Source organism: Apiospora marii (genome assembly GCF_038362585.1).
Source record: "Apiospora marii strain CBS 49790 chromosome Unknown utg000003l_segment0_segment0, whole genome shotgun sequence".
NCBI classification, from domain to species: Eukaryota; Fungi; Ascomycota; class Sordariomycetes; order Amphisphaeriales; family Apiosporaceae; genus Apiospora; species Apiospora marii.
The window spans coordinates 7,853,698-7,878,187 of NW_027117374.1; the positions used below are offsets into that span (position 1 = coordinate 7,853,698).

Genomic DNA, 24,490 nt, shown 5'->3' on the forward strand with positions numbered 1-24,490 from the left:
AAGTCCTAAATCCTACTGCAGGTCATGCTTACGACCCCTACGAGGCTAGCTGAAATACGAGGTTCGGGAACGAGGCTCCAGAACGCCTAGGCGGCGACGGTTTGCCAAACATGCGTCATAGTGCTGACGGGAGATCCCAACGGCCCATCGACGAACCACGTTGTTTCCTGGCGCCACCCAAGCCACCAAAGCCCCTTAGCTGAAATCGAAATGGCAGAACCATCTCTGTCATTGGACAAAGAGCCATCACACTACTCAGCCTCCGTATTGCGCTCCAAGTAAGACGCAAAACTCGTCGTGGGGCTTATGCCTGATTGAGGAAACCGCATAGTACGATGTGGCTGAGCAGCTATTATCATTACGCCGTATCGAGATATCTAGTCTATACTAACGGTTAACCTGGCATGGAATCATTCTTCTTACTTCGCAAGTCAGCTGCTGTCCAGCTCATGCAACGTTACCCTTTCAAACAGCCAAAGCAAAACATCCATGCAAGGCTGGATGCGAAAGTGATGGCGCTGTCTAATTACGAGATCTCCTATGCATTCCCTTGATCTAATCATAATTCACCCACGTAGTTTATACTGCGGTCTCGCAGTTTTCATTATCATCAACGTCATCATGCTCTTCCACCAGCGTACTCTCGTTCGGCGGGAAGTGGGAGAATAGGAGAACCCCCATCCCGAGTACGGCGATGGCCTGGAGGAAGCAAACATGTGATCAGCTTTTTGATTTCTACCGCATAATATATTATGAGAAGGGAGGGACCAGAAAAGTTCATGCTTACCGCGTTGCAGAAAAAGGTCAGATACGACTTGCCCACCTCGGACAGGGCGGCGAAGACGAAGCCGAACAGCCCGAGGGTGGCTAGGCGCGCAATGTTCTCGACGAGCGTCACGGCGTTGAGCGCGTCCGCCCGCTGCGACTTGGGGCACATCTCGGTGATGACGCCCTTGGCGGCAGGCGCCGACCCCGACCCAAAGGGGAGGATGAAGGCGGCTGGTCATCGGGTCAGTCAGTCAGTCTATCATGTAACATGCCATGCCATGCCATGAGCCATGACACAAACCAAGTGCCTCGGTGGCTTGCAGTCTTGCAGAATTTGTGAACTTACCGATATACACGTGCCATCCCTGCGTGGCAAAGGCCGTCATGGCCGTCAGCAGCCCATCCACGACCAGGCTCCAGCGCAGGAAGAGCAGATCAAACTGCGACGCCAGTTTCTCGATGGCCGGATCCGCTATCTCGGGCATCGCCACCGGCTCCTCCTCGGCCTGCCCTGCCGACGGGGCTTCAAACTGCCGCGGGTCGGTAGGGATCTCACCCGTCGGCGTTTCGGCGTCGCTGCTGTTGTTCTGGTTGTGGACCGCGTGGTTCTTCTTTTGGATCGTGGCGCTGCGGGCAAACCACTTCCGCCCGGCCGCGATGATGCGGGGGAAGATGACTATGAGGAAGAAGGCGCGCATCAAGGCGTTCCCGGCCATCAGGTAACCGTTGTCGGCCTGATCGAAGCCAAACTCGGCCGTGGCGTACATCTGGATCAGGATGGGCGCATAGCCCGTTGCCACCTGACATTATCGTCAGCTCTGCTCTCCAAGAAAGTAAGAAAGTAGCATCGAACGATACTCACCACACCCAGGAAGATACCGCAGCAGAGGAAGAAAACCCCGTAATGCTTTCGTATTTGCCCACTGTGAAGTTGCAGCCGCTGAGGTGCCAACACCTTGAGCGGCGCCAGAAAGCCCGAGACTCCATTGGTCTTGGTCTTCTTGCCGTCCGTCAGAGACTCGGGCGAGATGTAGGGCAAGGCCGCGCGCGCGTAAACACTGGCAAAGCAGAACAGACAGAAAGCCGTCAGGAACGGGCTCTGGATGCCGTACCGGTCACCAATCATGCCTCCCACTGTGATAACAGGTCAGGTCTCGCACTCATGTGAAAGGGGCCGAATCGACTTACCCCAGAGGCCAAGACTCATGCCCAGCATGATCATGCCTTGCAGCTTGCCAAAGAGAGCCGTCCGCTGCAGCGGCTCCACCACCTCGCCGGCGATGGTGTTCACCACCAGACTATCCAACCAAAAGTCAGTCCCCTTGATCTTTGACCAACACCAACACAGCACACTCACATATAGCCCGCCGGCCCGCCAAAGACGGTAACCAGCTGCGTCGTCTGAATAATCATGATGCCGGCCTCGCCGCCGGCCTGCACGCCGAGGATCTGCAGCAGCACGCGGACGGCGGGGATGGTGGTCTGCAGCATGAGGGCGAGGCGGGGCCCGCACCGCTTCACCAGCCAGCCCGAGAAGAAGAGGTTCAGGGTGCCGCATAGGGTGGTGCTCATGCCCAGGATGGAGAACTGGGTGGCGGTGCCAGCCGCGATCTCGTTGCGGCTGCACCGGTCCCCGGCGCCCTCGAAGGGCGGGTTCTTGCCGTAGAAGACGTCGCATTCCATGATGTGGAACATGTAGAACAGACTACATCACAATTAGCGCCAACAAGAATCACGAGGTAAGGTTGCATGATAAGCATTTGAGCGTGGGATTTGCGGCGTCAATTGTCACATGGCCTCGGCATCAGAGCAACGTACGGGACCTGGGTCACGGAGAAGGACATGGTGATCAGGAAGCCGGCGAAGACGACCCGGTTGGGCGTGCTCCAGATCCGCGACCAGAGTCTGGACACGGCGTTTTTCTTCGTGTTCTGCTTGGCTTCCGGGAGCAGCGGGCTCCGCTCGTCGGTGGCCGTCATGGCGGCTGGGCGTAGCGGCTGGGCAAGGGAGCGAGCGGTAGGCGAATGGAGACGCGGGACCAAGAAAAGGCAGGCTACTACTAACTACACGTAGCGAGAGTCGCAACAGATCGACAGACCAACAACAAAACTTGGTAGCAGCAAAGACGGAGACCGACCAAGAACAAGCAAACAACAAAAACCAATACAATAAGGAGTACTCCCTCGAGAATTGCCAGACAAATTCTGGAGGAGCGGTGGGCCGGCGCGGTCGGAAAGAGCCGACAAGGTTGGAGCTGCCGTATCTTGCCTAGCCTGGACCCCGCCAATGCTGGCTGGTTGACCGTCTTCGGTTCGATGCCGACGGGCGCGCGGTATCGGGGGAAGTCACAGCCAGTCAGGAGCCGCAGACGCCTTATCAACGCAATTAATGCAAGGAGCGGGACGAGTTATCCCCAGAGTTTCTATGCATAGAGCGTCGGCTCGATGGAAGCTCCGATGCTGTCGACAAAGACCAAGCCGGCTGGAGATGGGGCAGCATCGCCCGTTTATTGTTGCCCCTCCTGATCCCTCTATCCGCCTCCCCGGCCTGAAGATTACGCAATGCCGTTTATTGGAGCCGGCATTGAGGCTGAGGAAGGCTGGCTTCTGGGCTGGCCAAAGACATTGGTCACCACGGCGCCCCGGCTCTCCCCACCTAGCCGCACTCCGCAGTCGGATGTTGTTGAACGGAAGGTGGTGGGCTCGTGGTGGTGCTTCGTGGGATTGGACCCTATGGCCTACTTGGGAGTCGAGCAAGTTTTGGGTGGGAGGTGCCGGTCGACCGGGTCGAGAAAGACTTCTTGTGCCCCACCTCCACCATGTCCCTCTTCTTGCCGTCATCGTCTCAGCGGACAGCGACGGCACTGACTGACACGCTCATGACAACGTGTGAGCAATGAGGTTCTTGATTCGAGGCCTATATCACTTATTACAGCTATATACTCGTAAAGTACGAAGCAATGAACTCGTTGTAAATGAAGAGCCTTGACGTAGCCGTGGACACACGGCTCAAGTATCTACTTGACATATTGGCAGAATCCGCACATGTGTCTGTTGAATTTGATACAGGACATAGTTACTATCTGGATTTAATTCTCATACTAACCAGCATCTGGTATCTGATCGACGAGACGGCGTCAAGTGCTGACACGTCGGCAGAGCAGTACAGAGGTTGGTCAGCCCATTACGTTGATTACCAGCGTGTCGGAAGAGTGGTTCACATGCGCGAGAAATGATGCAGTCAGCCTATGCGGTTCGGCAGCGTCGGGCCAATCGAGACAACGAAAAGGGACGAGAACGGGGGAGAGGAAAGAACTTGGGGTACAGGTCTGCAGAGAGGGTTACACATGGGGACAAGCCGTCAGATCAGATGCCTTTCGCGGCTGCTCGTCATTGCCGGGTGCTGCACCAAAGTACACTGCAGCTTATGGACAATGAGGGCTAGGAGAACGTATATCCCTCAGCTTCTACATACTGTAATACCATTTTGCAGATCGTTCCAACGCGAGCAAATGAAAAGTGTCTTCTGGAAATCAGATAAGGTCACGAGACCATACCATTCGAGGCGAAAGAGCAGAGTCGAATGGCGTCGAAGATCTGGCCCGGATGTAGCTTGGTCTTGTGTGGGGGGGCAGAGGGGTCGAGGCAGTCTCGCAGTACTGGTCGAGGGCTAGCATGGAGGGGTCGACTCTCTACAACCCCTCACACCCATTTTACCCCTCTACAAGACCCTTCACGCATAACAGTCCCAAACAGACCCTCCTCTACTGCCTCCTCCCCTCCCAACCTCCATGGAGCCTGGCCAAAAGCAATGCGCGTCACGGTAACCACGGCCGTGATTGGATGGGAACCTCGAGAAGAAGATACTTATGTGTCAGGCGAAGGAAAACTAGGAGACCCCATTCGACTGGAGGAGAGGAGAGGCAAGCGTCAAGTATGACACAGCTAGCATTACGACGCTGTGTTTCGCTGCTGCCGGCTCACAATCTATTGCGATCGACAAGAACACCCGGAATGAGGCGGGTGGATGTATGTAGATAGATGCGTAGCAGTCGAAGGAACGCAGCAGCCGGAAGAGCCTTTCAAGGCACGTTGATCTTCATAGACCATTGGAAGTACTACTAGATAGAGGGCGACGGGGGACAAGCAGACTGTATGTGACATGACCACCGAGCTGCTGGGGTTGCCGTTGGCTCAGCCGCGGACGAGAAAAGCAAAGAAACAAAAGGTCATCTGACCAGGCAGGGCTGAGTGCTGAATCAGTCACCTTTTCTCACACCGGTTGCTTTGCGATCTGACCTTCGACAGGCCAGCCAGGCCAGACCCGATTGCCAATGGCAGGCAGGAGATTTCCAGGGTCCTGGCTAAAAAGGAGCGGCCCGTCCAGATGGGTCACTGGCGCATACGACAGATGCATGCGCAGAGTCAATCTCGTCTATCCAAATCGCCATGCCGCCTTCATTACGTGATGCTTTCCAATCTCGACAAGACGAGATACTAGAGGCTTGTCCCAGCTCCGGGTGCCGACTGGGCATGTGCGTGCATGAATTCCGATGTAGCAGAAAAGCTGAAATGGCGAAGGAACAATACAATACCATGGCCAGCAGAGCCAATCTTAGCGAGAAGCGATGCACCGGCTTCTGCTCATCCGCCAGTCCAGGTTCACTGCTATTTCATTAAATACCTCCTATGTACGGAGTAGAGGCCTAGCCCGGACCCGCTCATCAATCACTGACACCGGCTGACAGTTATCCTACAACTCATGGATAACTGCACAATTGCAGAGCGACTTTCTCACCATTTCGAGAGACACATGCACGCTCGCACTGCCTACAGGTAGTCATCGATGCTCAAAGTGCGTAGAAAAGTGCAGTTCGGGCCGGCCACCACACACCGTACCTATGTACAGCTTTGCAGTGGCAGTTGAGATGTGACAGTCCCAAACCCGTGGGCACGCGACCCGGACGCTAAGAGACGGAACCAGGGGATTCTTGTCGAGGACTCCGTGCGGCTGGCTGTACCTGACGTGTTTGGCATGGGAACGGACATTGAAGGAGCGTACTCGGTCAACTTCCTAGATGAAGCCAACGATTAGCTCCCACCTTGGCAATCTCGGCTGTGGCAGTTCAAATCGATGATTCCCACGGGAAACTTGGGGGAACATCGTAGCAGAAGAAGAGGCCGGTGTGTGAATCTGGTCAAGCTCGAGTTGGGCCGGAAGTTTTCACACATGGCGAATTGGAGCCCAACCCACCGACGGGCTTGCTAGCTTGGGCGCTTCGCCAGAGGCATTCCCAATCGCCTATCACACTGGTTCGGATTGTAATAATGAAAATAATCAGGTCTCAGTTGTTATGGATTCAGATTGACCCAGCAGTATCGTGCCCAGATGCCGAACAAGAAGAGGCGTTTTTGACTGGATGCTGCAGCCTGGCTTCTTTGCCGGCCGGCTTCGAGATCTAGACGAGGCCTAGAAGGCTGCATCGCGCGCGCGCGAGGCGTGAGGCGTGCGCCTGGATCTGGGGATGGGGATGGCATCCATGTCGTGTCTTAGCATGGGGGGTGAGGTTCAAACGGCTGGTGTTAGGGCGAGGTTACTTTGCTTGAGCCAACTGGGCATAGCGCCGGAAGGCATTTGCTGTGCGCTTCTCTCTTTTTTTCGTTGTTAAGCGCTTGCGATGGAGGACTCCATAAGGGCCCTCTCTCTCTCCCTCTCTGGGCTCGCTCACCGCAACTTGATCGTGCCAATTTCCCCTCTACGCATGTGCACCATGGATGCACTAGAGGCCTTGGAGGGGCCGAATATCCAGCCCGCAACGGGCAGGGCAGTGCCGGGCTATCGACAAAAGGGACAAAACACCGTTGCATCGAGGGGTCCGCGGCGAGGAAAAAGAAAAGAAAAGGAAGGCCAACACGACTTCAGACTTGGGATGGCATCAGGTTGTCAGGTTCTGGAAGCCAGATGCGCAGATCGGTCAATCGATTCGGTGTCGGGCATGGGCATGCGTGCATGTGTTTGTTGTACTCGAGAAGCCTACATAAATCGGACATGTCCAGTGCCCGTGCCAGTGCCAGTGCCAAATCCAGCCCGATCAGACCAGACAGATTAGACCAGACTTGAATCGTCAAGCCCGTCGCCGTCGCCGTCTAGCCTTGGTCTTGGTCGATTCTTAAGCACAGGCACAAGCACTAGACTTGATTGTCACATTGTCCACATCCAAAAGCCCCCCTCCAAAACCCCCCTCCCAGTACTCCTCCTGCTCGCCCAAAATCTCCCCACCAACTCCCTCTCGACATCGGGATTCCCACAGTACTTGTTGATGATTGATTGATTGATTGACTGCTGATTACTTAAAATCATCCTGGGGCCATTATTCCTCTTTTTATACCCGCCTGCATCTTGCCTAGGTATTCTGCTGATCTGCGTCCGACGACCGACTCGCGTCGCCGCCCATCTGACCGAAGCAGCAAGCAGGGTCCAGGAATACTGCCAGGAATAGGATTGCAAGTCAAAGTGACAGACGTCAATCAGTCAGCCAGCCAAACCGTCAGATGGCCTGGTTTTAATCCAATTGATCTGCCCTCATCTCACCCGTCCTCTCGGGTCGCGCTGCAATCTGCCATCAGCTGCTGCATTTCTCTCCATCTTCTACGACAATCAATCGGTTGGTTGGTTCAGCCACCCACTCGTGCATTGTCGTCATCACCTCGCATCTCCCTGCTGCAAGTCACCACCCAGGCCCCCCAAGCCCGATACATCAATACGTACATACAGCTGCCCCATCGCATCGCATCGCATCGCTTGTTGCGACCCTCTCCGACAGCTAGCAGCTAGTTATTAGTCAACGAGACTACCGCCCGGGACTAGCCCAACAGAAGATTCCTCGCGGTGGATCAGCAAGCCTTCTTTTGCGGATATCGGTTGCCGCATCCTTCTTCAACGGCACTGCAGGCGCATCCTCATCTTCGGTCCTTTCCCGTCGCTTTTCTCCAGCCTGGTCCTGGTCTTTTGCACTCGAAATCATTCTCCCTCAGGCATTTGCACGCTTCAACCTCGGGTCGCTTACGTCAATCTCCATCTCACCTTTGCCCGCCCCAGCCGTGAGAGCGACGGAGACGCCCGCGCCAGCACCGCCCTTGGCCTGCTCAAACCCGCTCACCTTCAACAGTCGCGCCCCTCTCCATCCCCCGAATCCAGAACCCAACCCCGTGACTGGTATACCCCAGGCCCTATCTAGCAGCCGTTCGTGATGGGTTCAGCTATCGGTTTCTCTACTGCCATGGTAGAGGAGCGCTAAGCTTGCCGGCGCCATCTTCACTTTTGCCTGACCTGGACTGGACTTGCCCAGGAGTGAGCTGCGACTTGCTCTGCCTGCCCTACCTACTTACTTAGTCACCTACATTCCTTCTTCTTCCATCTTCCCTCTCCCTCGATTGCCACAGCGAGGCGAGCGGCGCTCAACTCCTGCGACCTCATCATGTTGGGCAAACTATTCAACCTGACGTCCTCTACCAGTACCACCACCCACCCCCGCCAGCATCCCAAGCGCCCCCGTCGCCGTCACCCGAGTCGGTCCAGGAGGAAATCCACACCCGCAGTCTGCTGTTTCCAGACACGCAAGCCCTTCACTACCGCCAAGACCAGGTCTTTCCCTTGGCGGCCGGGCCCTCGCTGCCGCTGAGCTCCCCCAGCAGCTTCGACTACGATGGCGAGATCGACCTGGACGTGCGCGACGTGCGCGTCGTCGTCATGCAGGACAGCCTGGGCTCGGTCAACCCGGCCCTCATCTTCGACAGCCACCCGGGCCCGGCCGTGAGCGACCGGCCGCCCACCGCCCACGGATACCCTGCAGGGTCGGCGCAGGAACGCCGGAACCCGACGTCGCCCAGGAAAACCAGCCTCAGCTACTCGCGGCCCATGGTCATCCAGCCCGAGAGCCCCCAGCCGCGCCAGGGAGCCTTTGACCGGAGGCCGTCGGTGCAGTCCCGGCACTACCACCACGTTGAATCGGACACGCAGCGGGCGTCGCGGGAGTACCGCGAGGAAATTGCCAACTTCACCAGCTGCATCTTTGCCAACTCCGAAGTCATGTCCTACAAGGGCACGTCGACCAAGGTCCACATCGTCCCCACCGAGTCCAAGTCGGACATCTCGATCCCCTACGTGGGCGACGGCAAGGGCTCTATGGGCCGCTCCAGCATGCGCTCCAGCAAACTGGCTCAGTCCTTCACCTCCGAGTCGGCCTCGGCCGCTTTCGAGGCGCCCAGCCCGTCCCTCCGGCCCTTGGAACGGAGAAAGGTCCTGATCACCCGTCTCTTTCCCGTCAACCTGCCCAACGACGAGATAGACACGCCTGCTTCGGCCACGGGTCCTACCCCTCTTAGCCGCCACTCCGAGGACGGCGGCTTCCCCTTCCCCATATCTCCCGACGAGTCGGGCCCCAAGAAGAAGAAGCCGCAGCCCAAGCAGAAGAGGACGCCGATGTACGCGGTGGCCCTGGTGCTGCACTTGCCGCCCAGCACCCCGACGACGGGGTCGGCCCCCACCAAGCCCGTCTTCAAGGGCCCCAGCTCCTACTCGGAGAACGACTCGTTCCCCTCGTCCTTCAACTCGACGCGCCGGTCCGGCTGGTCGATGGCGGGCTCGGGGCTGGGCGCCGAGTCGTTCGACACGGCCTACAGCGACGGCGGCGAAGACGGCATGGACGCCATCACGCAGCACTGGGACATCATCATGCGGGCCCTCACCCACCTGCAGTCCGTCGTCGCCACCATGCTGTTCCCCATGCTCAAGGCGGTCGACTACTCGTCCCCCGAGCCCTTTCACCCCAACCTGCCGGCCCAGATCGTCGCCCGGACCCCGTCCGTCAGCACCCATCGGCGGGGCTCGACGGCCTCGCAGGCCAAGCCGCCCAAGACCAACGCCAAGCTGGTGACACTGCCGGCCAACTGCCTGATGCAGGAGACGGTGCTGGGCCGCGAAGTGGACGCGGCTCGCATCCGGATCGTGACGGGTCTCCGTGCCACCCGCGTCATCACCGGGCAGGGTCGTTGGGGTCCCTGGCGAGATGAAGCCAGGTGGGTTGCCAAATGGGCGGGCGGCAAAGAACAGGGTTCCTTCTTCTTCACCCTGCTGACGGGATTCCTGGCCACGCACAACGACTGGCTGCAGGCTCTCAGTCCCGTCTGGTATCGGCGGCGCTACTATCAGCAGCAGAAAGGCCGAAGCGAGGAAGACACGTCGCTACCCTGCCGGACCATCGTCGTGTCCAACGACAAGATGGTCGCCCGGCGTCTCATCTTCTTGCTGTCGGCATTTCTACCCACGAACCAGCAGCTGCCGTCGGTGCGATCGTTCCGGCCTACGACATCGGCTTCCTTTTCGCACTCGCCCCCCGTCGTCGTGCCCATCCTCAAGGAAGAGGTACTGCGCCGCAAACTCAATCGCACCAAGCCATATCACACCATGCCCCGGGGAGCTTCGCACGGCCGCAGCTTCAGCATCCAGTCTCAGGCCACTACCCGATCCGCCACGGGGATCCCGGCGCAATTGGCCCACCTTAGCTTGGACACGCAGCAGCACGGACGACGCATGTCGGACGCCACCTTCCGGCACACGACGCTGCCCATGCCGGGCAACGACCTGAACACGCGCAAGAGCAGCGCCGCCACCACCAACACCATTACGCCCGATGCCGCCGTCCCCCACTTCTCGTCTCTGCACCGGGCGGACACGCGTCGCAGCAACCGGCCCGGCAGCAGCGGCAGCACGGCGGCCGACGACTTGAAGCGCACTCTGCGGCGCGGCGACAGCATCAGCGAAGGCAACACTGCCGAATCCCGCAGCAGCCGGGGCTCCAACTGGGGCAGCGTCATCAGCACGCTGTGGAACGCGCGGCGAAAGGGCTCGACGGCGTCCATCACCCAGACCACGCTGGACCTGCCGAGCGGCCGACCCAGCCCGCTCCCCTCTCCCCTCATGCCCAACACGAGGCACGGGCACGGGCACGAGAGAAGGCTATCCGAGACGGCCGAGGAAGAGGCGCCGGTGCCAACCGTCTCTGTCGACACTTCTCCCAAGAGCAAAACCCCGCAACAGCAGCAGCAGCAGCATCAGCAACACCTCGAGCCGGATTCGAGCTGCTCTCCCAAAACCTCGTCGATGGACCACCAGCCGGAAACGCCCAAGAATAACAAGGCGGAGCGCTCCGACTCGGCGGCCAAGCGGATCCCCGACCCCATGGGCGCCTTCGAGTCCCCCGTCAAGACGACCATCAACTCGGACGACGGCGTCATCGACGTGGACATCCAGTTCCCGGACTACCTGGCCACGCTCGACTCGGCCGTCAGCTCGCCGTCGAGCAGCGGCTACCTGTCGACCCCCGGCATCGGCAGTGCCATGGACAGCTTTGGGCATCTGTCCCGCATCGCCATCGACGGCGACGCGCCGCTGAATGTAGCGGGCTGGCTGCAGCAGTACCATCGCGACTTTGCGCTGCAGGCCGTGGCACCGCAGGCGGATCTGCTGGATAAGGTGCGCGAGTCGCTCATGGCGGAGCCCACGCCGCCCGTGTCGCTGCAACAGCTGCAGCAGTCCGAGTGGCCGCCCGCGGAGCAGTGGGTGGACGTCAGCAGCGCCATCATCGCCGACACGACCAACTTCACCATTAAGCGGCTGTCGTACAAGCGCCTGATCAAGCCCAAGTATTCCCCTTTGGACCGGGGCAGTGGTGGACCGACGCAGCATCAGCATCTTTCCAGCTCCGGCGGCGGCAGCAGCGGCGGCGGTTATCCCTTCAGCTCGACGCTGATGACGCCGGCGCTGTCCCCCTATGAGCAGCCGCTGAACGAGAAGATCGAGGAAGAGGTTTTGGTGTCGCTCGACGAGACGCTGATCGAGGCTATCGAGAGGGTCGTCGCCCTGCCGCAGAGCAGCGAATCCAAGGAAACCTCGTCGGCCACGTCGTCCCGGTCCGCCAGCAAACGGCGAGAGCGACGAGACAGCGAACTGTGTTCGGACCAACAGCAAGGTTATGGTTATACCGCCGAGGTAGCCGCACCACCCGCCGATTCGGTGGCGGAAAACGTCCAACACCCCCCGGCACAACAAGAGGTACCCCGCGCCGAGTGTAAGGCGGTCGTGCTGGGGACGTTGGAGGGGATCGTCCAGGACGTCGTGGACCAGCGCGAGAAGGACGCACAGGGCCAGGGCGGCCACCCGCCGCCGCAACAGAGGACCAAGGAGAGTGTTCTGCGGATGGCGATTCGGGGCTGGCTCGATACGGTCGAACTCGGAGACGCGTGAGCTGTCGTTGCCAATTGAAAGGCGTATTCCCTCGAATCAACTCATACCATATCAAACAGGTGCCAACGACGGGCACCTTGTACCACCACCACCGACACTACTTTCCAAGTCCTCTCGAGCCGAGAGGCCAATCATTTTACCATATGCATTGAGATACCCCCACAAGAAGTACTATTTTAGTTTTTGTTTTCGGTTTTGTTTCTTTTCCAAAGCTTGTCTTTGTTTCTTCACCGATCGTCAAAGGAAGAAGGGGGAAATTGACTTTGGACGACGCAATGAGTGGATTGATGTCTTTTTTCTTCGCACAGCATGGCGTTTTGGAAGGAAGCATTTTGATGCTGTAGTTTTTTGGGAAAGTCTTATCATGTATAGTAGAAGAGGGGGCGGAAGATAGAACAAGGAGTCAGCCGATTGATGTTGATGCTTGAAATGAGAACAATTTGATTAGAACTACTACTGCTGCTTGTCTGTGACATTGGAACTGGTCCGAACACAATCCTGAATTTCAGTAATGTACGTAGTTGCTACGGGCTATCGGTTGTGGTGATACTGTTGGTAAAATGAATTCAATTTCTGTCCGGGTTGAGTATGTATGCCGACTCGCTTGAAACGAGCACAACGCGCAACGTGATGGGTTGCTACGACTGACAACACTTAGGGATGCAGAATCTTAGCTGGCCTCCGTCGCATTGGTGTCACTAGCAGTAGCCACCTAGAACCCAGTGCTTAACGTTGTCTCTTGGCCATGCATAGAGATTCCAAAGACTAGATCTTCTTCGTATCGATACCGTCATGCCCCATTTCCATTTCCATTCCCATTCCCCTTCATTCGACGCCTGCACAGCACTTGAGACCCTCGCAGAGCTTGCCACACACAATCTGGCAGCAAACCGCCCCGCTTTCCTGTTCCGGCTTGATGGTCGGGGCCGGGGAGGACGACGACACGAGGGTCGTGGTCGTCGAAGACGCGGGCGTAGCGGGAGCGATTTCGGGCTGCAGGGTGGTGGAGTGGATGCCGTAGGCGTGCAGGCACTCGTTGACGGTCCGGGCCCGCCGCATGAAGTCGGCGACGGTGGCGTCGGCGCCGACGACGACGTGGGCCGAGGCGATGGCTTTCTGCTGGTCGAGGCGCCAGATGTGGAGTTCGTGGACCGAGTCGATACCGGGGATCTGTTGGGGAGTAGGTAAATAGGTTAGTTGCCGAATCGAGCGAAGGGCACAGGGAGGGGGTGAAGGATAAAGAGAAGGTGCCTGCCTTTTCCAGGTCGTGCTTCACGTCGCCCACGTCCACGCCGCCCGGGGCGCTCTCGAGCAGGATGCGGCCGCTGCTCCTGACCAGGGGCAGCGCCGACAGCAGGATCATGACGGCGATGCCCAGGCCCACGCCCGGGTCGGCGTAGAAGCGCGCGTCGTAGCGCGTCGCCCGCCAGATGACGAGGGCGGCCACGATGACGCCGACGTTGTTCAGGGCGTCGCCGAGGACGTGGGTGAGGGCCCCGAGCATGCCGAGGTCGCGCTGGCTCGCGGATAGTGGCAGACTGTTGGCGGCGAGGGTGTGGCGGTGGTCGGCGTGGGGGCTGAGGATGGGCTGTTATTGGGGCGACTGGGGTTAGCTTACATACAGCTGCTCTGTTTGACATTGAGAAGTAAAGGGGATTGAAAGCCTACCGTCAAGGTTCCGGAGGTATCCGTACTCGGCAGTCCGGCTTCGTTATCTGAAGGGGGACTGGCTGCCAGGTCGTGGCTTGGATGAACATGGTGGCCCGAGTCGTTATGGTGGTGGCCGTGGTGCTCGTGTAGAAGCGCCGCGCTCAGGACGTTCAGGGCGAGACCGACGCAGCCCATGATCAGAACCAACTTGGGGTCCTCGATTTCTGTGAGATCTGCGTCAGTGGAAATACACCCACGCGATGCCAGCTGACTTGCTTACTCTTCAGGGATATGAACCGCTCGATGGACTGCAGGAAGATGGAGACGCCCAGGGCCAGGAGGAACACGCCGTTGAAGAAGGCCCCCAGGAGAGAGGCGCGCGCCCAGCCAAAGGAGAAGCCCGACGGCGAGTCGGCATTTTCGGTGACCTTCGACGGTGCAAGTGAGTTGGAGATGTCATTGCTTGTTTGTTTGAGTGAGCTTAAGGGAGCGACACGTACGATGACCGCCACAAGAGCAACAACGAAGCCGATGAGGTCGTTCAACTGGAGTAGAAATATTAGATTGAGAACAGCTCCGGAATGCTCTGTTGCCAGTGGCGAGAAGACGTACATAGTGGAAGGCATCGGCAAGCAAAGCCAACGATCCAGTCATAAATGCAACTGCAGCACGTAGGGACGTCCGATTAGTCAGTGTCTTACCACATTAGATTCACAACAGACATCTTACCGATGATCTCGGCAACAAAGAACGAGAACGAGATGGCAATGGTTCCTATAAGCTTCTGCTTGGAAGTGAGCTTGAATCCTGCCATGGAGAAAACCGTGTCGACCCAGCCCGCCAGAGGGGAGCAGGATCGGAATCAAAGAGAAGGGCGAAGATATTTCGGAGGCACAGGGGCGAGATAGACAGTACCAGAAGCGGCGGATCAGATGCAGCTTTTGGAGGACCAAAGATGAGTGTGTAACCAGGCAAAGGCAAACAAAACACAGGTATGCGCATCGGTCACACTGGATGAACTGGCAACTGGCCTTTGGGAGAGCGATTTGGGGCCGAGGCGAGTCAAGAACCGGGTGATCTATTGCCAGCCAGCAGTTGCTGCTCTTGTTGCTATTTACTTATTTACTCAGGACTGCTGCTGCACCTCCGCGTCCCAGGCGCGACCTGCCTAAGGTTCCTGACAGCCAATGCTAATGCAATGCAACGGGATGTCGGGATACGGTTAACTACCTACTGTAGGCTACTATTGCCTGTCGGTTGGTTTGCACCTCAGTTGGCGTGTATGCGAGACTTGGTGGCGACGAACGAAGGGAAAACGGCGGTCCAGTGCAGCTTGGGACGAACCAGACGATGCTATGGAGCTGCACTCCCCTTACTTTTTGGCCTAACACGACACAAGACAGCATATTTAAATGCTGCCTGCCGTTGCTGTCTTGGGCGGCACCTTGCAGTAGGGGAGAGGTGCATGTCGCACGGATGGAACGCGGGCAAGCAAGATCAAGCAAGCAAGCAAGATGATGCTCGAAGAGCTTTGGAATATGTGTGCAGCATTCTATGAAGCTATTGGTGGTGAGTCGCTTAGCAGCGTAGCTGATAGGGCCTATCGATTGCGGTAGAGTGGGGTGGCCGTTGGGTGCAGTCAAAGAATGGGCCCTATTGGCATGTGCCTGGCATAGGTTAAATGTCGATGGGATCTGGAGAACCCGATTTTCCCTTTCGGAAAAAGAAGAAAACTGAGATCCTACCAGCTGGACCCATCTCTCCCAGATCGAATCTGCGATTTGCTTTGCTTCCCCAGGGACCGGGGCTCATTCAGACTCGAAGGCCTATGTATGCGCCACTACTTGCAGTCATGACGACGGAGGTCTTGGCCCGGCCCTGCAGAGTCAAGCCGTCATCCATCACCCACCTCCGTAGACTGCAGCACCAGCACTTCGGCGACCGCCCCATGATCCAATCAAAGCATATGCATCTGGTATAAGTGCCCGCGGTTTCGGCCATAGACGCTGCAACTCGTACTCTATATAGCAATAGAACGGAAAATCAAATTGCATGACTGTGACGCAATGACTACTTCTATCCAACGTGGACTTCAGCTTGCCGGCCAAGCAAACCTCCGTCTTGTTATATACCGCCCAAGTCTACGCTGTGCACGTGCCGGACTCTCTAGATCCTCAGTATCAACATCGAGCCAAAGAACCCCTCCGAGCACTTACCAGGCCAATATCGTTTCTAGTTATTCAACAGCATCCGCCGCCATGGATGCTATCAAGGTATGACCACGATTTTGTCTGCAATCACCATCACACTTCATAAAAAGTGACCCTGTCGTGTTAGAACACAATCGGCGAGAACTTTGGCGGACCAGCGCAGAAACTGTCCACACACCAGTTCAAGTTGTCTGACGTCCCGGACCTGGCTGGCAAGGTCGCCGTCGTCACCGGTGGCAGCGAAGGTATTTGCCGCGCTCATGCCTTTTGATCGACAATGATCGAGGCAACTGACAAACGACAGGCATCGGGTATGGATCCATCCACACGCTACTAGACCACAACATTTCCAAGGTCTACATCTTGTCCATCTCCCAAGACGTCGTCCAGGGCGCCAAGGGGGCCATTGCCAAGGACCTGGGCGAGGACGCCGTCAGCAGGACCAAGTGGTTCCAGTGCGACCTGGCCGACTGGAAGCACGTCAAGGAGGTGGCCGAGGAGATCAAGAAGGACACGGACCGGCTCGACATCCTCATTAACAACGCGGGCCGGGGCGTCATGACCTACGAGCTCACCGACTACGGCGTGGACCGGCACATGGCCGTGAACCACTTCGGCCACGCCGTGCTGACCTCGCACCTGCTTCCCCTCCTCAAGTCGACGGCAGAGAAGACGGGCGAGACGGTGCGCATCGTCAACCTGTCCAGCAACGCCCACCAGGGCGCCCCCAGCGACACCCGGTTCGCCAGCCTCGAGGAGCTGAACCGGGACCTGGGCCCGAACCCGCAGTACGGGCGCTCCAAGCTGGCGGGCATCCTGTACGCCCGCCACTTCACCCGCACCGTGACCGAGGCCGGGCACCCCCGCGTGCTCATGAACGCGGTGCACCCGGGCTTCGTGTCGACCAGGCAGAGCAAGCAGCACATCCACGAGCCCTTCCCCATCCTGGGCTACGGCGTGTCGACCGTCATGGAGCCCTTCAAGAAGTCCCAGTTCGAGGGCTGCGTCTCGAGCATGTTCGCCGCCACCCAGACCGAGAAGGGCGGGCAGTACATCTGCCCGCCGGCGGTGCCCGAACCCGGGAATGCCATGGCGCAGGACGACGCGCTCGCCGACCGGCTGATGGAGCTGACCAGGAAGGTGGTCATGGAAAAGACGGGGGACTCAATTGACCACGGCATCGACGTGTCGCATTGATGTAATATATACCTAATCGTATAGAATATTGAAGCAATGATTTTATGTACTTGTCATGAATTCTGGAATGCCCATATTCATGCCTGAAGTTGCATCCACACTGCTGATGATGCTGATAATCCTTGAAGAGCTGGCTTACTGCAAACTGCTGTACAACCTCGATCTATGGCAGCTAGAGCTGGCAGGCTGGTGCCGAGGTCGCTGGAGCTACCCACTAAAAATGGCGGACAGTGGGGTTTCTGCCCGCCGTCCAGTGCAGCTTATCGATGATAAGAGGTCGACCCGTCTGGACAATTGAGCAATCACAACTAACGGCGCCGACTTACCTTCCAGCAGCTTAACACCGCCAACAAGGCAAAGCACCTCCTCTACAGCTGCCTCGGACATGCTTGCGATTCCGATCCGTTCTTGCCCCTGACGACGCCCTTCGCATACGAGTCCCACCAGGATGAAGAGGCTATCCGCCATCGACTTGGGTTAGTCAAGAAACGGTCCCAATGTCGCACAGCCACAGCAACAGCAACAACAGCACGACGTCGCCGACGTCGTCGCGGCGCGGGCCCCTGTCGCACCTGCGCCAGCTGAGCCGGAACAGCTTCGACAAGGTCTCGCTCGGCAGCGTCGGCAGCGGCCCGCGCTCCCCCGACACCGTCTCCGTCTCGAGCAACTCCACCGTCCGCAACGGCCCCAAGCGCATCGCCCCGCGGACATGCACCGTCGCCATCAACGAGTCGCTCATCCCCACCCGCGACGAGGTCCTGCTCAACCTCGAACTGCTGGGCGGCGACATCAAGCCCGGCAGCCTCATGTCCATCGTGCCCGCCAAGAGCGACCAAGACCGAACTGCCAGCTCCAACTATGGCTCCACCAAGGCCTCCCTGCTGCTGCACCGCACCAACACCGGCGGCGGCAACGCCTCCTCCGACGACCCTTCCAAGGACCCTAACAAGCGCTACATCTTTGTGGTCAAGGACATGTCCAAGGAGGTGCGCGCCCGGAACCCCGCCATCGAGGTCCTGGTCGCCAAGCACGTTGGCGACGCCTTTGGCATGCGGAAGGGCACCCAGGTGACCCTGGCCCCCGTCGACGACGAGGCGCCCGCCGTCGAGGCCTCGCACGTCGAGCTGACGTTCAAGGACATGTACCTCTCGCGGTCCGACATGTGGCGGCTGGCCGTGTCGGACCTGGTAGACCGAACCGTCTACAAGGGCCAGATTGTCTTCTTCATGGGCACCATCAAGGCCACCGTGGCGACGGTCTACGTGGACGGGCACAAGGCGCCGTCGGCCTTCTTCGGGCGGCACACGCGCCCCATCTTCCGCAGCGAGTCGGCGCGGTACGTGCTGTTCATCCAGATGGCGCGCGAGATGTGGGACTTCGACTCGGACGGGTCCGGCGAGATCATGTTCTACAAGGTCGTCAACGGCTTCCTGCCCGCCCTCTTCAAGAAGTGGGCCATGCTGCAGGTCAAGCACCTCGTCACCATCGTCCTCTTTGCGCGCGTCGAGTACGACACGGGCATCAACACCAACCTCTCCACCGACGCCCTCGAGGACGACTTCTACACGGGCTACCAGACCTTTGGCGACCGCCGCCCCTACAAGGACTTTTATCGGGTGGTGGTCAGCGAGATGGCCAGCGGCGAGTGGACCACCATCCTGCACCAGCTCAAGCGCGAGTTCAACATCTTCCGCAAGGACATCAGCCTCTTCCACCTCGAGGCCCGCGACGACACCGCCACCCCCGTCGACGCCTCCGCAACGGCGTCTCGCGTCAAGGCGCACTCGTCCCTCGCCATGTACGGCAACTTCCTCGAAGCCATCACCATGGCCTCGTCCCAGTACGCCACCGACTACATCGACCGCGACCTGCTGCGCACCGGCATCTCCATTGCCGTCATCAGCCCCGGCTCTGGCGTGTTTGAAGTCGACTACGAGAACCTGCGACGGACGACGGAAGCGCTGGTGGGCAACGGGATCGGCATCGACCTGATTTGCATCCCCAAGATCCCCCTGCACTCCGTCCCGCTCTTTCGCTACCGCAACCCGCACTATCTCGGCGCCAACCAGCAGTCGCGGACGAGAAGCACGCGAAGCCGCGACAGCACCCCGAAACAGCCCACGCCGCTGGTGGGCAGCTACAGCACCATGACCGAGTCCCTGTCACCGTCCCGGCTGGTCGAAGAGTCCGGCCGGTTGGCGCCGCTCAATCGACTCCAGAACGAGGAGTGGTCGTTTGCTCTACCCCAGTGGCTACACGTCTCCTACTGGACGGGCAAATCCGAAGATGCCCTGTCGTACCACGGCATCACGCTGTTCGCCCCCGAGCATTCCAACAAGGACATGGAAGAGGAGGAGTTCACCATCCGGTGCCGGCTCTACGATTTGCAGATGAGGAGCGTGCTGGAGACCAACGAGATCGAGACGCCCCCGCTCCATACCGACCCCAAGTACCCGGACCCCTCGAGGTTCGCCAGCAGCGTCGGGCACTCGTCCAGCAGCCTGCATCCCACCTCGACGCCATCATCGTCGCATAACCATCACCATCGCAAACCCGCCGATGGGCTGTACGACCCGGTGTACGGACTTCAGAAATTTGTGCCGGAAAGGCTGACCAAGTCGGGCGAGAAGTCGTTGTGGAAGGGGCTGCAGGCGTTCGACGAGTCGCGCGCCCGGCTCCCTCCGACACGGGGGTTTCCACTGGCGCCGAAAGCAGCGCACGACCTCCATCTCGATGGAGCCAGCCGAAGGCAACTGCTGGAGGATACCGCCGGCTTGTTCGGGACGTCTCTGGGGGACAAGAAACACGATGTCTCACTACAGATGCTTTCGTCCAGCTACAGCTCTACGACCCGTCCGGAACCATCACAGTCACAATCACAATCACAATCTACCGCCGAGGGCAGCACGGCCGAGCGGCGGCGGGAATCAACGGCGGCGGCGACGGCGACTGCACCGCATTCCCGACTGCAGTCCTCCGCCAAGGCCCCCAAATTCATGAGGCAGATCAGCCTCGGCCAGAAGGGCTTCGGCATTGCCGCGCCCAAGACGTCGCTGGCCGAAGTACGTACCGAGCATGTCAGCGCGCACCAGACGGCCCCCAAAACACCCACCCCGGCCAGGGTGATCACGCCGACGACACCCGGCCGACCCTCCATCCAGATCAACTCGCCGCGGATAGCGCCCAAAGACAGCATGTCGCGCCTCATGGAGCGGTCGACGTCGAACGTGTCGCTGACAGACCACCTCCAAGAACTCACCCAGAACACCCCGAGCCGGCCCATTCTGATCAAGCCGGGGGCCAGCAACGACTCGGGAAGCCAACTCCGATCGGGCTCCCATCTCGGAGCCGGGTCGTACATGGCGGCGGCGGGCGGGCGATCGTCTCGACTGGACGAAGACCGCGATGTGCAGTTCTCCAAGGCGCTCCGGCAGGACGACCAGCAGAAGATGAACATCAACAAGCTGCTGGCGGGGGCCATGCCCGAGCTCCCGACGACGCTGTCCCCGACGACGGCCATGGCGCCCTGGCTCGTGGTGCTGAACCCCTCCAACCCCGACATCAACAAGGTCAACGACACCATCCTCTTCAGCCGGTGGCAGCACGTCTTCCCCCGCCCGAGCGAGATGCGCGTCATGCAGTGGAAATCCCTCTCGGCGCCCGCTTCCGTGCCCTTGACCACCGAGTACTTCCCCACCAAAGCACAGCTCGACACCGAGTTCCAGCGGCAGCCCTACAACATCGCCCAGAACCTGGAAGACGACCTCACGGAAGAGCCGAAGCTGCGCGAGGACTTCCTGCGCGAGCTCATCAGCGCCCGGTTCGCGCACGGGTTCCAGGTGGTGGTGGGGCCCAACGTGGCCAAGGCGTTTGGGCAGAAGCTCATGAAGATCGCCGACGTCTTTTCGCGCGACCACATGGTCGAGGACGGCACCAGCCTGTTCATGGGCGTCGGCAACACGATCCACCAGCTGTCCTGTGTGAACGGCACCGAAGTTGAGGTCAACATCTTCGTGCGGAAGCCGACCGAGCCCGCGCTGCCCGCCGACCAGCACTTCCGGACGTACAAGCCGGCCATCCGCACCTACATCGAGCCCAAGTACGAGAACTGCGAGATCGACATCCTCACGCCCAAGCCCGAGAAGAACTGGAACTACATTGACTCGTACCTGGCGGGCCACACGGACGAGATGACGGAGAACCTGCGGTTCTGGCGGGCCCGCTTCGTCCTGATCCCCATGAGCTCCCGGCCCTACTCCACCTCCAAGTCGCACCACATGGACAACGACGAGGAGATCCGGCTCGAGGGCATCAAGCGCCTCGCCCAGACGTGGCAGAAGAACCGCTACATGCCCCCGTCCGAGCGGCAGTTCCAGAGCGCCGGGCAGAAGAAGGCGCGGGACCCCAACCCGCTGGACATTGTCTACAAGACCGAAGACTCGTCCGTCGTGATTGCGGCCGAGATGGAGACGCTCCCGCTCTTCGAGAGCGTCGAGTCGACGTCGCGCCGGGGCCAGCTCGTCTCCAACCGCGAGCGCTTCTCCAAGTCCAACTTCAACATCTCCACCTTGGCCGAGGCCATCCAGCAGCCCGTCGAGAACGGCGGGGTGCGCATGCAGAACCGGCGGTGGCATCTCCGGCTGCACTACAACTGCTTCATCGGCTCCGACATGACGACGTGGCTCCTGGACAACTTTGAGGACCTCGAGAGCCGCGACGAGGCCGTGGAGCTGGGCAACTCGCTGATGGTCTACGACGACGAGCGGCCCAAGGACGGCGGCGGATCGCGGGATCCCCGAAAGGAGCGCGGCCGGGGCATCTTCGTGCACGTGGAGCGCCGGCACCCCTTCCGCGACGGACAGTACTTTTACCAGATCGCCAACGAGCTCGCCAAGCCGCACCCCGCCGGCTGGCTCAACATCCGCAAGAACACGCTGAACAACACCGGCAACCCGTCGGTGCCGTCGACGCCGCTGGCCGAGCAGACGCCCCGAGACTCACCTCGCACGGGCCTGAGTGGCGCATCGCGGCCGTCGTCGCTCCACGAAGAGGCCTCGCCCACGTCGGGCGCCACCACGCCGACCCCGTCCATCCCCGGCGGCAAGCGGGCCAAGGTGGTGCTCAGCAAGATGATGAAGTACGACGTGGACCCGCGCCGCAAGTCGTACCGGCCGGAGCGCATCAACCTGCACTACGACCGGCTGCACAACCCCGACAACTGCTACCACATCCGCATCGACTGGATGAACGTGACGGCCAAGCTCATCGAGGACGCCGTCAAGAGCTGGGCCGCCATCGCCGCCCAGCACGGCCTGCGCCTGGTCGAGGTGCCCATCGCCGAGGCCTGCGCCATCTCGGACGTGAACCCGTTCCGCAAGCCGTACCACATCAAGCTGTCGCTGCCGCCGCCGACCAAGCGGCCGGTGACGTACTACGACCCCAACTCGTTCGCGCCCCAGAGCCAGCCGGGGCGCCACTACTACCAGAGGGCGCTGCTGCGCAAGTTCGACTTCGTGCTCGACATGGAGGCGGCCTCGCACTTCCCGGCCAACGTCGACGTCTCGTACTCGTGGGGCCAGCCCGACTTCAAGTACTCGCAGTACATCCACCGCTCCGGCATGGTCATTGTCGAGATCCGCGACGACGGCGACTTTTTGCTGCTGGCCAACCGCCTCTACAGCAACCGCGCCGCCGCCTTCCAGCAGGTCCAGCAGCCGCGCGCCGAGCCCCTCGCCCCCAACGACCGCATCTCGCGCCTCCTGAGCACCGGCGGCGGCGGCGGCCACGGCAGCCTCATGTCGGAGCCCACGCCCATCTCGTCGCCCCTGTTCCGGCCCGTGCTCTTCTCCAACTCGACCTCGTCTTCCCAGACCGGCAACAGCAACGGGGGCGCGTCGTCGATCCACCGGGACCGCGAGCGGGAACGCGACCCGCCGCCCGTGTCGTCGCCGCGGCTGGGCTCCATGGCGGGGCGGCCGGGCATGATTGCGACGCACGGGGACCCGGAGATCCTGCGGGAGGCGCTGATGAACTTTTGCGCCGACGAGGAGGCGCTCGAGGCCTTTTACAAGGAGACGCTCGAGAAGGGGGCGGCCGTCAGCACGCCCGGGTTCGGGGCTTCGGGGATGGGCGGAGGAGGGGAGTCGGTGGTGTCCGACGCGGCCATCCCGTCGCTGGGGCTGCCTCCGGGCGTCTTGGGGCTGGGCGAGCGGGCGGATTCCCGGGATTCCCAGCGCGAGTTTGGCGGGGGGCCGCCGAGTCTTCGGGTGGGGACGCCGGGTTTGGCGGGGGGGTCGCTGTTGCGGCGGGGGAGTGTGCAGCATCAGCATTATCAGTTGTGATACGATACTTTTCTATGATCACATCAAGTGTATGTAGTCTGGGTTTCCAGTACACTTACGAGAAAGGCATTACCATGTGCCAGGATAATAGCCATGTGCTAGGATAGATCAACGTGTACGATGGCGAATTGGTAGCGATGCATACAAATCATACTATAGCTAATGCTAAGACACATCTAGAGGTTTTAACTACAAACGTGCTGGATACGCAGTTTGTACATCACCAGCCGCAATATCTAGTAGCTGGTCGTATCAGAAGAATTCAGAAATGTAGGTCGTCTGTGTTTCTCGCGCCATGTGTACGTGTACAATGACGAATCTATGTTACAGATAGCTAGCATTTTATTGTATATGCTGAAAACCAGGAATACCATACCCGTGAACCGGATGTCTGGAACGTGTGCAAATTTGGTACGAGGCACGGTGATTTATGCTTGTACGGCTTGACCATTCTACATGTACGAGAGGGAGTCTTGCACAGCTGGATGAGGAGCCTCCCGCACTGGTGGGTTGTGAAACTTTATATAGTTGTTCATGTCATGCAGATATTCTGGAACTCGTTTTCCGGCGCCACAGTGGCACGCATGGCATGCGCATATCCATGTACGATGATGCATCGGTAGTACGAATCACAAAGTTGCATGCACGACTTGTACACCCTCCCACGTATGTATACGAGATGCTGTACGAGTACGCATCCTTGGCACCGAGAAGGGCTTTCCGGGCTGTGGGAAGCGGTCAGGCCTGAACTGACTAACTGACGGAGCACCAAGGATGGAAGAAGCATGGAAGCATTGGGCGGGGGTTCCAAGGGGAATTCCACACATGGCCTGGCCGCGACATGTGTTACCCCTTGCCTGCCGATCGGGTGTACAAACAATCAGGTCTTGTTGCCCTTGGAACTTCTGCTTGGGACAGTACTTGGGAGTCAAGAGTGTGGCAGAAAGCCGGTTGAGTGCCAGTTTGCGACGGCAATGTGATTGGAGCAACGCATGCGACATGAATGCAGTGCCACGTCGA

At 59.4% G+C, this 24,490-nt stretch overlaps 6 protein-coding genes across 6 annotated transcripts; 3 read left to right on the plus strand and 3 right to left on the minus strand.

The window, feature by feature from the left end:
- Positions 1–579: 579 nt before the first annotated feature.
- On the minus strand, positions 580–2,747 carry PG985_005927 (uncharacterized protein; the record flags this gene model as incomplete). Its single annotated transcript, XM_066825696.1, has 7 exons — positions 580–699; positions 788–999; positions 1,115–1,568; positions 1,631–1,902; positions 1,957–2,066; positions 2,126–2,473; positions 2,587–2,747. The coding sequence occupies 7 exons, from the start codon at positions 2,745–2,747 to the stop codon at positions 580–582; spliced, it is 1,677 nt and encodes a 558-aa protein (XP_066688856.1).
- A 4,871-nt stretch (positions 2,748–7,618) lies between these two features.
- PG985_005928 (uncharacterized protein) lies at positions 7,619–8,247 on the minus strand (the record flags this gene model as incomplete). Its single annotated transcript, XM_066825697.1, has 3 exons — positions 7,619–7,762; positions 7,835–8,001; positions 8,169–8,247. 3 exons carry the CDS (start codon positions 8,245–8,247, stop codon positions 7,619–7,621), a joined length of 390 nt encoding a protein of 129 aa, XP_066688857.1.
- On the plus strand, positions 8,246–12,072 carry PG985_005929 (uncharacterized protein; the record flags this gene model as incomplete). The annotated part of the gene is made up of 2 exons (XM_066825698.1): positions 8,246–8,282; positions 8,306–12,072. 2 exons carry the CDS (start codon positions 8,246–8,248, stop codon positions 12,070–12,072), a joined length of 3,804 nt encoding a protein of 1,267 aa, XP_066688858.1.
- Positions 12,073–12,897: 825 nt separating this feature from the next.
- PG985_005930 (uncharacterized protein) lies at positions 12,898–14,536 on the minus strand (the record flags this gene model as incomplete). The annotated part of the gene is made up of 6 exons (XM_066825699.1): positions 12,898–13,242; positions 13,358–13,649; positions 13,691–13,946; positions 14,003–14,267; positions 14,335–14,384; positions 14,452–14,536. 6 exons carry the CDS (start codon positions 14,534–14,536, stop codon positions 12,898–12,900), a joined length of 1,293 nt encoding a protein of 430 aa, XP_066688859.1.
- Positions 14,537–15,980: 1,444 nt separating this feature from the next.
- PG985_005931 (uncharacterized protein) lies at positions 15,981–17,129 on the plus strand (the record flags this gene model as incomplete). The annotated part of the gene is made up of 3 exons (XM_066825700.1): positions 15,981–15,995; positions 16,060–16,177; positions 16,237–17,129. The coding sequence occupies 3 exons, from the start codon at positions 15,981–15,983 to the stop codon at positions 17,127–17,129; spliced, it is 1,026 nt and encodes a 341-aa protein (XP_066688860.1).
- A 497-nt stretch (positions 17,130–17,626) lies between these two features.
- Positions 17,627–23,470, plus strand: PG985_005932 (Vacuolar membrane-associated protein iml1; the record flags this gene model as incomplete). Its single annotated transcript, XM_066825701.1, has 1 exon — positions 17,627–23,470. One exon carries the CDS (start codon positions 17,627–17,629, stop codon positions 23,468–23,470), a length of 5,844 nt encoding a protein of 1,947 aa, XP_066688861.1.
- Positions 23,471–24,490: the final 1,020 nt, after the last annotated feature.